The sequence below is a fragment of the Patagioenas fasciata genome, chromosome 4 (assembly GCF_037038585.1).
Source record: "Patagioenas fasciata isolate bPatFas1 chromosome 4, bPatFas1.hap1, whole genome shotgun sequence".
Lineage (NCBI taxonomy): Eukaryota > Metazoa > Chordata > Aves > Columbiformes > Columbidae > Patagioenas > Patagioenas fasciata.
Genome location: NC_092523.1, coordinates 13,600,130 through 13,617,271, shown reverse-complemented (window position 1 = coordinate 13,617,271; position 17,142 = coordinate 13,600,130). Strand labels below are relative to the sequence as shown.

At 41.6% G+C, this 17,142-nt stretch overlaps 1 protein-coding gene across 7 annotated transcripts in view; it reads right to left on the bottom strand.

The window, feature by feature from the left end:
• Positions 1–11,642: 11,642 nt before the first annotated feature.
• PPP2R2C (protein phosphatase 2 regulatory subunit Bgamma) overlaps positions 11,643–17,142 on the bottom strand; it is a 201,984-nt gene continuing 196,484 nt past the window's right edge. For all 7 annotated transcript variants that reach the window (XM_065837458.2, XM_071808560.1, XM_071808558.1 and 4 more), the window contains one exon: positions 11,643–14,496. In XM_065837458.2, the coding sequence (XP_065693530.1) occupies positions 14,205–14,496 (292 nt within the window). In that variant the 3' untranslated portion in view covers positions 11,643–14,204. The remainder of the gene's footprint in view (positions 14,497–17,142) is intronic.

The window sequence follows — 17,142 nt, the reverse complement described above, 5'->3', positions numbered from 1 at the left end:
TTAAAAATTTTTCTGTTTTTAGCTTTTACTCTTTGTAAGGATGTCAATTTACCAACTTATGGTGATGCAGTTTGAAGAAGTTACTACATATCCTGAAAAGGACAAATTGACTGAAGTTAGATGTGGGAAGTCTTGCAAGAAGGGGGAGAGTATTTTATTGATTTCTTTGGAAGGAGCTGCTTTTTAAGATGAGATGAAAGGGTTAATGCAGGTACCTCAGTTCCATCTATAACATAATATCATTATGAGGCTTAATTCCAACACTTCTGAGACTTGTATTTCAGCCTTTTCTGAGGAAATTACTATGGGATATTGGCATATAACTGTTATTACATTTGCAAACTTATTAGCTAAAATTCTTGAGTTCCTTGAAGGGTGGGAGCTCCCTCAAGGATATTGGTACCAATTTGTCAGATTCCAGGTTACACAATTCCCCTTTATGCACTTACATGAAAAATAACTTGCGAATTAGCTAAATGCTGGGAAAAATAATTCACAAGCTCTGTATGACAGGTTGATGGGAACAGCTGAGTTTGTCACATTGTTCTTTTCCAGCAGAGTGGAAAGTTTTGCATGCTAGCACACTGGAGGCAATTTTCCATACACTTTCAGCTCTTCTGTGTATCTGAAAGGGGAAGAGGAGGTAAATTTGACTTCAAGACCTTTAAATAATGCCCTTTAATGCTAGTTCTCAAATGTTCCTTCTTGATGCTTTTATATTTTTATTGAAAAAGAGGATACATTAACAGTAACATGATGGATAGGTGCTCCATTTCCTTGTTGGTCTGGTGTTCGCTGTTCTGAAACCTTTAGCAAATAAATCTTTTTTTTTTTTTTAAATCGTATCTTCGTTGACAAGCATAAAATCACTAATAATAAGCAATGGCAGTTCCAGGGAAGGTATTTTTGCAGAGGGTGTTTTTATCTGCTTCACATCTTGCAAGCAAACAGAGCACAAAATAACTTTGCTCCACTCATGTGCTTCATTCAGCTCTGTATTCCAAACCAGTCCATCTTCTGACTGGAAAGGAGAGAGACAGAATGTGGCAGCTGCTGTTAATTATTCAATTAAGCCTACATTTATTATTTTCTTACTCAGTTTTGAAGACATGGTGAATTATAAACAGTTCCAAAGATAGGTGCCCTTTCTCTAGGCTGGTAATTCAATCTTTTGCATTAGTATTAATTAACTGAAGAGGAGGATATTGCATGGCTATTGACACATCTAAATTAGGTTCAGCTGTTCTCCTGTAAGCTCCGCTTTAGCATTTAGAATATATGGAATTTAGAGTAAATGTTCATTATTTGAATTTCATCCTCAAAGGAACATGAAAAAGTACTGCTTGTTCTCCAAACTGGTACGTTCTTCTATAAGCACAGAAAAACAACAAAATACATATAGGAATTCTGAATAATTGAAGAGCCCACTCTGGCATGACTAACAGCCTCTTGCAGTAGGCAAGAGTGCAGAGTTTATACTTTGCGTTTTTCCCAATTCTTTCGGAGAAGGAAATCAGTAGATCTGTAGTAACTACATGTGGTTTTGTTTCTAGAACTAATTGGTCTTCTCTTAAACGCCATAAAATAGCTATTATTAATTGTAAATGTGCTTGCAATTTTTTGTAATACAGGGTAATAAGATTGTTACTATTGGGGTAGCTCAGTGCTTTCTTATTATACATTTCTACATAGCCAGTGAACTTGAGCCTTTGACATAAAATAGTATGTGACCTTCCAGAGCACATGTGTCTATCTGCCTTTTGCCTTCTGTTTCCACTGAAAAAGGAAAAGAAGTTTCAAGACTCTGAATGCTTTCTTAATACTTTTGAAACCCGCTACAGCTATTGGGGGTAAGGGTCAGATTCAGTAACAAATGAAATCAGGCTGTGTTCTGATCTCAGCTTCACAGTGGCAATTGTGATAGCAGATAGATAGGAAGGAAGACCAGCTATTCAGTTATTAAGTCAGAAAAATAGCAATCCATGCAGCAAAAATTAGATGGAATTTGCCACCTGGTAAGGAGATATATACCTGCTCTAGCAACTTCTACATACACGCAAATGTTACTTAAATGCAAATAGGATGTCTCAACCAAATCACATTACTGTTTATATGCATTAATTAAGATGGTTCATTTGTTTTCATATTATTGCTCAAAAGATTTAATTAGCTTTTCTGGGAAAAATCATTAGCATCCCGCAATTTCCTCTTATAAATTATACCCTGATGTGGAAAAGATGAGAATCACCTTTCCACCAAAGAGGCATGTTCAGCGCAGAGAATACTTGTGTTCTCATCACCTCTGATAAACTTGAACCTTGGGGTTTGAAGCAGAACGGGAACATAGAACCAAGGATCTTTGCAATGCTACTGAAAAAATGTGTGTATATACAATCACACTTCCCAAAAACAATAGAAACAAAAGAGCGGAAGGTTATTGATTCTTAGCCAAGAAGCAGTTACATGCCCAGCACATGTGTAGGTATATACAGTGAGTGCATACATTTCTTTTGCGTCAGAGCCACCTGACACTTCGGTTTGCCCCCACCCATGTAAGTGTGTTCCTAGAGTTTTCCTGCTGAAGCAGCATATCCTTGGGACTAGACATCAGCTGTCCCCTGCCAACCTTCGCCACGTGGGTGGCTCTTTTAGCTCTAACTCCCCTCTCCCTGTTTCTCAGGTCACCTGTGGGTTGGGATTCGAATTCCTCCTTAACCGTCTCACTTTGCAACAAGGAAAATAAAGCAGTGAAATTCGGGTGTCTTCTGGTACATTCCTACTACTTCTGAAGAATATGCAGGTTTTCCACAGTTGTCTTCAAACTCACCAAAAAATGTAGATGCGCTCACAGGGCAGTGACAGTACTAATAACACAAGTTGACTTGGCAGCCCAGACATTCACAGCCTGACTGCGTTGATGGGTGAAGTCCTGGAGACTGGTAGCACTAAGTGCTTGATCATAGATTGCTTCACTTCACATGAGTTGCAGCAGAATCAGTGTTCCTGTGGTGGTTCTGGATGGATTGTCTGCCCCAACACATTGCCAGTCTGCTGCCTCCTGCTCCCCATGCAGGTCCCCACTATGAAGAGAAAAGAGAGGGCTCTACCGAAAGGTTTGTGCCTGCTTCAGTGTGATGGTGGATGAATTTACCATGGGAGACTGTGTTCAATTAGTTTTGAGCTTTCCCACCTGCTACCAGTAATAAAAATCAGGCCAGGTCACATGCAGGGATGCCTCCTCCAGAGCCACAGTGTGCTGAGCTCTCTGTTGTCCTGGGTCCAGCGCTGGCAGGAGCTCTGCTGGGAAATGAGTCTTTTGATGGCAGAGGGTGAGTGGTATTGTTCCTCTGAAGGTCGAGTCTCAGCACTGAAAAGGCACCTTGTACAACCACAGTGAGGTGACAGCAGCTTCTGCCCTGGATGGCAAAGTGCTTTAATGGTGCTGGGTTGTTCAACGGGATGCCAAACTCCCAGAGAAGGTGGTGTGCTGTACTGCACCACCCAGAGGTCTTCGATCCTGGCCAGGAGCCCTGTTGCTCCTGTGAGCAGAAGGGAGGTCCCAGCATGGACCATTCCTGTCCCCAGGTAGTGCAGGGATGTCGCTCCTGGCAACATTTTTCTGTTGCAGCTTTTGTTCTAATCACACCATCTTTATTAAGGTGTTGGTATCTTTTTGTATGTAGATAATGTGTGACAGGTGAGGGTTTTTTTCAGGGGCCATTTGGAGAGGAAATTCTCAGATGACTTGGGTTTCTCCAACATCACCTGTCGTCTTCTACAGACTGTATAGATGGAGTCGTAATTTAGGATGCTCTGTGGGGCCTGAAATAAGTTAGCAAGAATTCTCCTTTCAGTACTTAACTTTATTGCTTGAGTGGTGTGAATGTTGTAGATTTGTGAAACAGAAGCATCACACCTCCAAAGCTGCTTTAGTCCATGCACAACACAAGTGTGGAAGCTAGAAAGAGTGTGCCTGATAAACACACACATGCTTCGCAGTGAGAAATATCATATAAAAGCAGCGAGAATGGTACAGTGGGTTGCTCTTGGGAAGCTCCTATTTGAAACTGTGACACAAATGTCAGGTAATGTTTTATTGCCAGCTTTTAGGTGCATCCTCTACTCATGAGGTCAGACTGTACAAAGTTCGCTCCACTTGGACAGGAGTGAATTTAAATGCTTACAGTAGATTTTAATAACAACTTGAAGCAGATTTGCACATAACTAGTCATGTGGGTGTATAGTGGTCACAATGCAATCTTAAACTCTAGTATCCAATGTCAGTGGGAAGCGATGTTTTTAACCTCCCTTGCATCCCCTGTGGCTCCAGCCTCAGCACAGGGCGGCAGCTCCGCAGGTGCTGCAGCAGCTGCTGCATTCTCAGTTGAGTTCCTGTGGTGTTGCCAGTGCAGCTGGTTTTATTCCCACTCTTGTTACAGGTGGTATTTCTCTTAACCCTGTCCCTGAATCTTATAATTACATGTCAGTGTACATTTTAGGAAAATAAATTAGTTTTAAGAGGAAGTGCGCTTTATGGGCTAATAACCTAAGATATTGACTTAAAATCCCTTAATTTTATAGGTGAGTTTGTAACTTCATTTTGGTTGGCATTTCATTAGTTACGAGGCTGGTTTAGTCAGTGCTAGTGACATCTGCATTGGCTTTATGGAGGTATCAGTGAATGATGTACAATGATAATTAACAATTCTTGTTTCCATTCTTAATTATTGGCAGAGATTTACTTCTCATCTGCAGTTTGATGCAGGACACCAAAAGCATCGCAGTGCAAGTCATCACCCAGCTGCTTATGAGTTATAGTTCTTCAATATGTTCTTTAAAAAGTCAGAAAATACAGCCCTAGGGAGCCCAGCTAATCTTGTTCCCTCTCGGGCAGTGCCTAGCGAGGAGATACGGTTGATCACCCTCCAGAGAGAGGTTGCTTCCCCCTGTCAGGCCACCTCGCCACAGCCGGTACCACCAGCCTGGCAGCGCTGCGGTTCGTCGCCGGTGCCATCGGAGGGCACTGCCGGCTCACGGCCGGAGGAGCCGCCGAGGAACAAAGGAACCCGGTTCTGGTTTTACTCCATTTCAGAGAGGAAATGCAGTTAGAAAAAATCTTTTATGAAAAATAGATAACCATTTTTAGACCCCAGTTCAACAAATGATTAGCAAAGTCGTCATTGCAGAGCGGATCTGCGATCCAAGACTGTGGAAATGGAGAAAAACGTGGTTTTCTTTGTGATAAAATACTGTGTAGTGATAATCAGTGCATGGCTAACTTGTGACTGTGCAGTCTGACTGCTTGGCAGCTCAGCAGCTTTTGGGGATGGTTCCCATCTCTAAGATCTTTTAACATAAATCTGACAGTGTTGCTCTGCATTATTTGCTTCTGATGTGGCATAAGTAGTAACAACATTCAGTCCTGATGACCCTTCTGGTGGAAACTCTGTTTTCTCCTCTCTTCCTGTGTTAGATAAAATCAAAATAATAATTTTTTAAAAGCTTATCAGAGCTTAAACCTTTTCATTAACTTCGTTGTCTTTCTGTTACCTGAACAAAAAAGAGAGAGAGAGAAAATCTGTGACAGAATTTAATTAAAACTTAGGTAGATTATATGTTTCTTTTAAGGGAAACCACAAGTCTTGATTGAGATGTCCATACACTATAAATTAATGCATAGATTTGGGGAAAGCAGAAAGCTTGTGTCAGGATCATGCACCAGGTAAAGGCTGGTAGGAGAAAACCTGAAAGACTGAATTTTCACCTTTAACAGATCAAATAGAAAGATGACAGCAGGTTGTTACAAAGTTTTTGTTCTATTTTTGAAGATGGCACTATTTTGCTGCAATAATAGCAAGTTTGGCATCAAAAAGGGCCTTGCGCATGTTGCTGTTAACCACAGGAGATGGCAGTGCCTGACAACAGGAGCTGTGTCATGCTAAATTAGAAAGGGCTTGAACCAAGCCCAGAGGCCCCCTTGTATCTCAGAAATGGGTGTGTGTTGATCTCAGTGTGGCCTGTCTTTAGCTGAAATAATTTCCTCACTTTAAAGAGTAAGGCATTTCAACAAAGCATCTCTTTTGTAGTCCCCTCTCCTGTTCCTCCCTCCCTATTTAGTGCTGGTGACAGCAGGGATGTTTCCACGACAACAAGCCATGCTATTGCCTCAGGTGACAAACTATAAATTCAATAAATAATCACTGAAAATACCTTCAAACAATTAATTAGGTGATGGAAATGTTATTTTAATAAGGCTTAGATGCTTTGGAAGTAGTGTACAGATCAAATTCTGATCAAGAATTTGTCTATAATCGAAGCTGAAGCCACCATCTGAAGGATGGATATCACTCCCTGAACATTTTAATAGCTCTCTATTGGTAAAAAATCTTCACATTCAAAACATAGTCAATCAAAAGGTTGCAATGCAAAGCAAGTTTATTTTCTTTTGGTGCTAAATTTTGTTCAAAGCACATACCAGCAGGAAATACGTTCAAGGAATTTACCAACTTCATCACCAACCATAGTCCATCGCTAGCGCACAGCTTGTGTGTGTGTGCTCCTGCAGCAGCGTGAGAGACAGATGATGAGCCCAGCAAATGGTTTTGCAATAAATGGATTTTTCAGTTTTCTCTTTACAGAAGTTGCTTTCCTAGAGTTATAAGTGGATGATTCATAAATCTCTGCTAATGCTGCTTCTAGTAACAGTTCGATTGATCTTTAAACGTTGTTTAAAAAGTGCATCTCTATGGGAGTGTTTCAGTTCTGTAGCCTGAAGTTTCTCTAGCCCAGGGCAGCTCTACTGTCATGTAGCTCAGAGGTGGTCTGTCTTCAAGCACAGATGGATACACTGAGTACATGCACACACACATCACAGTTCTCATACAGCACAAGCATTCTTTGGGACCAGTAGACATCCTGGCAGAATTTCTTTTTTGCTTTAATTATTATATTAAGTTTCTCCGATACAGTGCATCTATGAGGCAAGAGCAAGAAGGACAACAGCTGCCACCTTTCTCCATCCTGTTAAGTCTGTAGGTTACACAAACACCTGCCTTTGCAGTGCCAGTTGTGCACCTACTCCCTTCATCGGCTGGTTATGGATTATGGTTATGGGTTAAAACCTAACTGTCCAAAAAAAAATTCAGTTTGAGGATGAGGGACTCTGCAGTGCTCCTACTGAATGTTCTTCTCAAGCAGCTCCCTTTTGAGGGATTATTCGCAGCCCTTCGTTTTCACAAAATAAAGATGCCCCAATAGCTCCCTTTGTACTATGCTGGGATTCATCCCACTGTTGCAGTGTAAATGAAATATAATGTGCATTAAATACTAGCAAGGCTTCTTTTACAGAAAGTTTTTGAGGCAGAAAATGGTGATTTATCTAAACCAAGTTTTGGAGAAGCCCTGTTGTTTTTGTTATAACTGTCAGGTCAACAATGAAATCCAGGTTTGCTGTCAGCATGGTGAGAAATATCTCACAAGAGCTGTTGTTTGGGGTGTTCACATAATGCAGAGAGAAGCCTGGCTTTGGCCTGTCATCTGGCCCAAGTCTGTGGGACAGCTGGGGGAAAGGTGTATTTGAAGGCTGATCATGGAAGGGAAAAGATTGCATTTCTAATCTGTACAAATAGGGAATAGATGCTGCATGGGGCCATCACAGCCCTGTGCCTATTTTACTCTGAGTTTTCATAGTGGGACTTCTCCATTTCCCCTTGGAAACTCTTAAAGATCTTGTTCTGGCTCCTATGGGAAGAGACCTATATCCAAAACCTCAGGGTTTCTCTGCAAAAAGATGCCTTTTCTCCACTTCATTTTCTGTGAGAGAGCAAATTATGTAGGTATGGGCCATAACCCGACCTGTGTATGCTGGGAAGGGAAAAGATTCACAGGGGGTCACTTTGGCAAGTGGTTGTGAACCTCCTGGTGAATCACTAGAAGGGCTTTGTGTCTCATACGTGACAGTTGCCTCTTTGCGGTGGATTTTTTAATTGAAGGTTTAAATGGTTAAACTGCTTTCTTAATGCATTGGTGGTTGCTAAGATACAATCTCTCAGATTCTGTAAATCTTCCACTTGAAATATAGTATATTGGCAAATGGGGTTTTCCTCTCTGACAGCTCGGGAGAGAGGATTATAGGGCACTTACCGGTACGCGGATGAGTAACTGCTCCTGCAGCCTGCAGAGGCTGCTGCTGGTGGTCCAGTGGTTGGGAGCTGATGGGATTTTAGTGGCTCCTGGCCACTGGATGTGGCCCAAGGAGGAGGCTAAAGGGAGGATGTGGGGAGTCATAGGATGAGGTGGCAAGACTGACAATGCAGGCAGAATGGGAAGGCAGCACAGGGGCAGAGGAGGTGGTTAAGTCTGGGGATGGACCATGCAGAAGGACCAAGGGAAATATTTCTGTTCGCACTTTAGATAGTTTCAGGCTGCACTTCTTCCCGAGCAAGAACCGCCTTCTCTGCTCTTTCATAATGAAGGGTGAAACTCAGGAGAGTCTGGGTTTGGGACTGGTTTGACTGGACCTTGGGAAAAGCTGTGCAAGGAGAGATTTTTAGCAACTCCACAAAGTGATTAGGAAATACCAGATTTAAAAATAATGCTGGATTCCCAGGTGTTCATTGTCAGTATGACAAAATATTATCAATATGTCAAAATAGACAAACTTATAAAAAAGAAGCCTAGCTGATCCCTACTTGTTCACAAAATATGTGGAGGAAGGTGGTATAAAATAGTGCAGCTTATCTCTTATTTGATACTAAAGTAAGTCTTTACCTGCTAAGGTTGCAGAGAATATTGTTAACACGTTGACAGAGTGCAATTGATGCAGCAACTTCTGTCTGGGTTTGCAGATCAATAGCTGTGAGAAACAGAGAGTGCAGCTGTTCAGCTCAGAAAGGTGTTAGAAGAGATGTCAGAGGATGATAATTGAACCAGCAATGTTCTCCTCCCCACCTCTTCCAAGAGACAGTCCAAGATGTGTGCAAATTTAATGAGTTGTCTCCCATATCACAGAGATCACCGTGCCAGTAGCTTTACTATCTGAGGGAAACCTTCGCTTCCTTCTGCATCTTCCCACCAAAGGGAGAAGGAGCCTTGTCCAGGGCACCTGGCAGAGCTGTTGGTGTTCAAGCCTCACGAAGGAGAAATGAAAGTGAGAGCCTGGTGGGGCTCACACTTCGGCAAAAGTTATGGAAAGTGGGGGTCTCACTCTGGTGTCCTGCTTGGGCAGCATTTATTTTGTAGGTGGAGGAGGGAAGAATACCAACATCTTGGCCCCCCACCTCCCCTGCCACGGTGTCTAACACCCTAATTCCAGTTTCAATTACTTATTATTTATCACTTACAGTGAATTTCTCCCCAGAGTTGTTCATTCTATTGCAGAAATGATGATGAAGCCACGGAGGGTGGTGATGGGGTTTCTGGAGTTCTCCAAGGTGAGTACTCTTCTCTCTGGAGCACTTTCAGTTTATTACCAGTTGAAGAATTTGGTCCTGTATTCAAAGTTTATCTGCTTGGGGATCTATTGTGGTATCTTGGCTCTCGAACTGCTGCTTGAGACATGCACTGGTACAATTAGTACTAGTTTTAAAACAAGGAGTGGCTGTCCAGAAAACCACCCCACATCCCTTGATACAGTCACTAGTGTAGGTTTTATTCCTTTTAGAAGCCATGTTATAAAAAGAATATATGGGTTCACCACGATAATTAAAATTAATTTTTAATTGAATTGTTCGTTTAAGGATCTTGTCCTACTCATTGACTGTCTACACCTGGCAAATGGCAAGACAAGTGATTAACTGTACCTTGCCTGGCTGATCTGTATTCATGGCAGCTTTTATAGCTGAGGGAACTGAGGAGTTTGCTCAGTCAGGTGCTTCACATGAAATGCTTTGCATCACGAGCCAGATTTAGGATCTCTAAATGCCTCAAGAGTTGTGCTCAGTTTCACATGAAAAAAGTTTGATCTTCATCCAACTTTAGAGAGGAGGAAAAAAAAAATTACTTCTAAGAAAAGCTTTCTCATGGTGTACTCTGAAAGCAAACCTTTCCAGCACCCATGGCAAACTGTCCTGTACAGAATATCCAGATGGTTTCATGGCTTCACAAAACCAAAGAAACATACCTTGTCCCAATATCTTATAAAACCAGGCCCAAGTTCTTGAATTTCAGCCCACTTTGGTAATCCTGTTGCCATCTGAGGATCTACTTCATGAGCAGGATAAGTGAATTCATGCTTTAATTTTAGACTTAATGCAACTTGCTGAGAAAATTGCAAATGGAAAAGGATTTCTGTTGGGAATGGGAACAAATTGATGATAATAATGTTACCAAAAATTGGACATAGAATGCGAACAATCCTTATACTTGCTCTCTCATCAGGGATTAATAATCACAACCTTGGAAGGCTCCAAAGAACTTAACTCTGCCTGAAAGCAAGATGACTTTCTGGCTGCAAACAGAAGCAGGTGGCTCATGCCAATATCTCCCCAAATCATAAAGGGTTAAATTGCCGTATGGGGCTACTAAATATGCGTGTGAAAATTTCAAAAGCATGAGAGTTGGCCATCTGGCTCCTGCTCCTACTGGGTATTTAAGGATGAAAAGGGAAACTGGAAAAGTAAATAGTGTATTGCTTGATGTGTTGATTTTCAGCTGAGATTTCTCTCTTCAGTGCCTAGTTATATTTGTCCATCTAAATAAGTGGGATTGACTGTGTCTTCCCAAAAAGAGGGGGAAAAAAATTAGCATGTAAGCTCTGGGAGAGCTGTGCAAAGCAACACACTGCCTAATCTAACAGCTGAGGCAAATTTATTCTGGTCTGTATCCAGAAAACCGACTTAGCCTTTCAGCGTCTAACTCGCGTGCGCTGATGCCCAGGCGGTTTCTCACACCTCGGGGCTCTGTGTGGAAGGTGCAGGCAGGGTTTGCTGCCTTACACTGGGATTACAAAGAAGAGCCCAAGCTCTGGGGCAGGCATCATGATCACCGGGGAGGGTCAGGCATGTTTGGGCTGGGACGTGAACGCTTTCCTAGCTTAAAAGTGTGCCAAGCCCGCTTTTTTGTTTTCTTCCCTTTTTTTTTGTTTTCTTTTGTTTTGTTTGCTTGTTTCGTATTTTCTCCTGGGGTGGAGGTAGAAATAGAGTGGTGGGGGTAAAGACAGATGCTGCTCTGCTGGTAGGCCTCTGGTTTGTCACCTGGACCAATGTCTGTCTCATACAGGAGACCAGGCCTGGGCACACCTCAGATGTGCCCTCATGGTTTGATGTGCTGGAAGGTCTCCCAGCCTGGCCAGTGATTACACTAATGACATTTTTTACCCTGTGTGTCCCTTCACATTGCACGTGCCTTTTATTCCATCTGTAGGAGACTGAGACTCAAAGTTCCTAAAGCCTTAAGCGGAGGAAAAAGCTGGTCCAAGTTGTGAACCAGAAGCACATCTCCAGCTCTGCTGGAACTGTGCACACCCTTCCCACATCAGCCCCATCCACAGCACCATGTTCACTTCTCTACCTGCCACAACGCTTCAGGTTCACACAGTAGCTTGCCCTGGAAGTCCCGATCTGTGACTCTTCCTCCTTTGTAAAAGGACCTAAAGATCACTTTCATCTCTAGCTTCAAAATAAGCTGTGCCTTGAAGTCATCTATTTATGCCTTTTTGGTCGTAGTTTTATTGAAAAAGCTGGTATTAACATATTTATATTTTTATTCAACAACAGTTAGCTAATTTGTGCAACACAAAGAATGCAGCCATGAACAACAGCTTTCAAAACAATCAGATTTACCAACTTTACCATCACTTACTCTACACCACTGAAAGCTCAAACTAAAGAGAGAAAGAGAATGGGAAGCGTTCACAATGACGATGTTAACTTTCCATACATTCAAGAAACCGATCCGTAGTAGTGATGAGAAAGACAGAAATGGAATACTGGTCTTTGAAAGGTTTCTATTGATTTCCTCTATAATCACTTCATGGTATTTTGGTTGGGCATTTCATTATTTTTATAAAGCTCCAAAGATATATTTCTTCCTTTAATTTTAACATGGTATTTTTGGTACCCAAAGCCGTAACAGAGTAAGGTACTTCAAATTAAAAACAAAAACTTGTTGTATTAAGAAGATCTGCTTTATAATAAGGTATTTATAGAATCTTACTTGAGAATGTTAAAAGTTAAATATATGCTTTACAGTACTTCTAGCTGTAAATGCCAATATGAGCTAATAGCTTTTTTTTTTTTTGTGAGCTGCAAAGGTTAATGGAGGAGGCCAAAAGTCAAAGACATTGTATGACACCCTTGAAGCAGTAGTTTGGCATTAACAAGTTCGCTATACAATTTACCACATTCTTAAACCTTTTTACAAGGAAAAAAAAAAAAAAGAGAAAAAAAGAAAAGCAATTTTGTTAAATTTCATTAGAATAAATATGTACATATACTGTCCATGCCTGCTACAGCATACAGTATTTTATAAACAAACATTCCTCGTTTCCTTCAAAATTAACCTACACATTTCATACCATATGTGTTTAGTGTGGCTGGAAACTGATGCACATGCGTTTGTGCTTCTACACACAAAATATACAGCACTCATCTAGAAAACTTCAAACATACGGATTTCATGTGTTGTGTTGAGGTGTCATATAAAAGCTATAGGCTTTGTTGGTTTTATTTTAGTTCTTGTAAGCAGATTTTCATTTGCCCTTTCCCTCAAACCAAAATACAAAAGCATGCAGATCCCTTCATCAGAACATTCTCCACTTACCAAGATATCAGTGCATAATGGCTTCAAGACTCTTTCTTTTCTTTCTTTTTTTTTTTTTTCTGAGAAGTTTTAATATGAGCAGATTAACAGGTCATCTGAGTTGCACTCTTTTATTCATGGTTTGAGGAGATATCCTTTGGGATCTTATTTTTTTCTACCAGAGCTATTAGGGATGCAACAGAACTTAAGAGGACTCCTTGCCCACTGCACCCTTCCCACGTAATTCCTGCGTGTGGTACAGCACTTGCATGTACCGTCTTTTTTCCATTTACATCACTATTTATTTGAATAAAGGTATTTATGTTGAAAAAGCTTTTGTTTGGTTTGTAGTTTTTATTCCTCCAGGAATAATTTTGACACCCAGCAGTGGACTCATTTAAATTCACTGAGCAGTGCTGAATCTCACAGCACCTTTCTTTTACAGATCCCGTGGCATCACTTGTATTCCCCCAATGCCAGGATTAAAATAACCGTGCTGCAGTAAATAAATGAGGGACTTTCTGAAGTGTCTAGCAGTGACGTAACTTTATTGCCACTTAATCATTGCCTGCAAGAACAGCACTTCTAGCCAAGTTTTCCATAACCCCAACCCCCAAGTGGTAGGACAGGTTTGTGTGTTAATTGCCAGGCTACATCTGACCAGTCAGTCCGTCTGGAGTGGCAATGCCAAGATTTGTTATAGTCCTCCACATGATGAAGATACTATTTATTGTTTTAAACAGAGCAAAGAGATTTATGGAAAATGAACTTCTGAAAATAAGCTGGCTGAGTAACTATACCAGTCTGTCACTCATTAAGTTGTAGCACAAGGTTAGTAATGTGAATGAATAAATAAATAAATAAGAGGGTGGTGTAAAGAAGGGAATAGGATGGGTGAAACAGGGCAGCTTTTCAGCAGCAGAGATTCTGCTTCCAGTTATAATTGTCATGAGGTCCCTCCACTGTGCCATGTGCTCAAAGGGATATGGCTATTCAGTTGCTCCAACAGGCTTGGCCTAGTTGAAAGACAGGAAAATGTTGCTGAAAAAAAAAAAAATAAAACCAATTGAGGCAAAAAGCTCTAACAATGTGGTAAATGCTGTGGATTGCAAAAGCAAGCAGCGCAGCAGAACAGCGTGGTCCTGCAAACCACTGAGACCCTCGAAAGGATTGATGGGTGTTGAGAAGTCTCAGCCCTCCTCAGGAACACTCCCAAAGTGAATAATTACCCCTGTTGGGGTAAAAGAACCAATACAGACCACAGTACTGGATTTGCAGTCGTGCCTTTTACTCATACAGTTGCAGTGATGGAAAATAGTTGGCTTGCCACCAATAATGATACAGGCTGAGGGATGAAAGGATGCAACCTACAAATCCCACCACAGAAGCCACAATTTTTGTGAAGATAACATTCTTCTACAACTCTCAAGAGGCTGGTTTGTAAATATAGAGGGATATTGATAAATCTAGTGCATTTCTGAGTTCACTTTATCCTGAAATATGTACAGATTGTTTGTCGCTGCTATAGCAATGATGTTCTCAGTTGGGTGCCACGCTGTGTGCAAGATCTTCTTAGTAAAGTCCAAACTGTCAACACTGATGTCATCTTTCCTCCGTTTGCCTCCGACACAGACTCTCCGGGGCTTAAGAATAGCTCGTGGTTTACTGCTCTCTCGGGATGCCTCCAGGGTAACATCCCGCTTGGTATTTCGGTCAAACATTCGAAAAAAGTTGTTATATGCACCTGTCATTATCACACTGTAGAGAGAAAGAGAGAGAGGGAGAGAAAAAACCAAGACAAAATTAAACAGCAGCTTGTGGGATGTTTACCAACATGACTGGACCGGGACAGTTGAGCCTTAACCTAGAGATTACACATCTTCTGGCTTTAGCTGAGAAAGAATGTAAAACAGGATTTTTCCCAATATTCCCCAGAGTGAATAATTTTCTTCCAGCAATGTCTTCCCTTTCTCTATTACGGTATTCAATGAAAATTACAGTTACCCCAAAACTAGCACCCTGAAGCATGCACAAATGTCAGAACCCTGACATCAGAAGACTGACTTCAAAAGGCAATAAAAGTAATATAAAACATAAGTTATTTTTAATTTTTTTTTTTATTTTTAATTACCTTCCAGCTTTTTATTAACTTTTAAGAGTCATATATTTCAGGCTTTTTTCTTTCTCCAGAGCTTTACCTTTTCTGACAGCAAAGATTTAACATGTTTCCAGAAAAAGTCTTTAAAAAAAAAATCCAAGTATTTCAAACCTTGTGACATAATAGCAAGATTTAGTACATAATTACATATTCTAGTGAGTATTTTGAAGAAAGGTCTTTTAAAAGGTTCTGAAAAAAAATCACACTGAGTTTGCACAAGTAAATTTACATCCAGAGTAAACCCTTTTCCCTCCTGAAGCCATAGACCTTGCAAGTCTAGACACAGTTATAATTTGCATGTACGATGTTTCTTAGAAGTAAACACATTGATAAACAGGATTCTGTCATCTCTTGTATGAAGTTTGAATGAAGATTCAAGTCAGGATATATTTCTGGGTCTGGGAGAAAGGAACAGAAAATATACCTCGAGCTGTATAAAAATTACCCCATTAATCAGCTTGTAGTTTGAAATAATGGATTGCCAGTTGCTTCATTCCCCCGGTCCCAAGGGGAGGATATTTTGTCACTAACTTTAATGAATTCAGGATTTCATCCATGGCCCTCAGGTTATTGGATTAGCATAATCATGGGTTTCAGAGCCTTGTTCAAAAGCTGTGAACTTTTTCCATATGCGAAGCCAGAGCCACGCTCTACTCTCCTGTCTCAACCCCAAATAGGATGTTTTTTCTGGATTTCCATTCTGGAAGGGGAATCCACTGCTAACAGTTAGGTCTCCACAGGAGAAGCTGCACAGTTCTAAACCTCAGACAATTAGGAACTACTTTCCTTTCTAGTACAGCCCAACAGAGCATATTTCACATGTTTTGTGTATAATAAACTAACCTCCATCTCAAATGACAGCTACATTTGCTGTTGTTTCCCACTTAGGGGGAATCTGTGTCGAACAGCACACTGGCAGGAAACCATGGCATATGCAACTGTGGGAGAATAAGGACTAAACTACGCTCTCTGTCATACAGATGCTCACTAGCTGATTAGATTAGGAGCTCCTGGATTCAGGAGCTGTCTTACACTACATGCACAGCCTCCAGCCAGTGCTGCCTTGATCTCATTTGAGGCCATTACAAGCTACTGTAATACAAATGAATAACATACTGCAAAATGCACAAATGGGAGCTGCGCAGCTAAACGGCTTTTGTACTACCACTACCGCCTGACAGCAGCTCTGCTCGCTTCAGACCCACCATAGGGTAACTAAAGCGGGTGAGTTGGATCTGTATCCTGTGAATCACCAGCAGGACTGCCAGCTCCATCTTCCTTCCATGTTTGCTGATGGCACACTGGAATTTGATGACAGCTGATTCCACACCAAGCTTTTTCAGCTCCTAAAGCGCTAGAGGAAACTGCTGCAGATCAGAGGGGCATAGCACAGAGACACAGTATGTGCTGCCCTCAGCCACAGCTCACCTACAGCCTACAGCCTGTGGAGAGGCAGCTGCTCCCCTGAGCTCTGCAGGCAGCACACAGCTGGCAGCACCACTGCTTTGCTGCTGGGGATGGGCAAGATGCTCTTGTCCATACAGAGCGGCCACCAGCCCTGGCAGGCACCTGCCTCGCGCAGGAGAAGGCAGGAGCAGTAAGTGCCCACGGGTTGTCTGCAGGGAGGTTTCCCATACCTTCCCCACCTGCAAAAGGCCTGGCACAACCCTGCTTAGCTGCTTAGTAAGGCACAAGTTAACAATCTCACAAGCTAAAAAGTAAAGAAATAAATAAATCAGTGTGACAGCTTGATAAAATGTATCCCAGAAGCTGCAGAAAACCTATTGATCAAGATTAGTGCCCATTTCAGAAATTGAGTCAACAGCACTAAATCTAATGTTTCACTCCTTCCAAATCACTGTGTCTTGTCATTATGGCTCCTGCAGTAATGGTTATTCACAACAGGAGAATGTTGAGGTTATTATTTCATATCTCAGCGCTAACATACACAATTTGTGATGCAAACAGCCCAGCACAGTACTGCATTATTTTTTTTGCCCCCAGGCAAAATTCTGCAACAGGTTCATAATGCCAGGACAGCTTGTGCCATAGGCTGCAGAGCTGTGGTCCCCAGGGGAATGAGGAGCATCCCTCCTGATAGAGGCAGAAACTGTCAGGGGAGCAGTTTTCATACAGGCAGAGCACCCGTGCACCAAACGCACAGAGAGATGTCAAGAGCCTGATTTTAGGAGGTTTTGCTTGCAGTAAAACTGCATTTACAGTCCATTTGCTTTCTAATTTCTTTA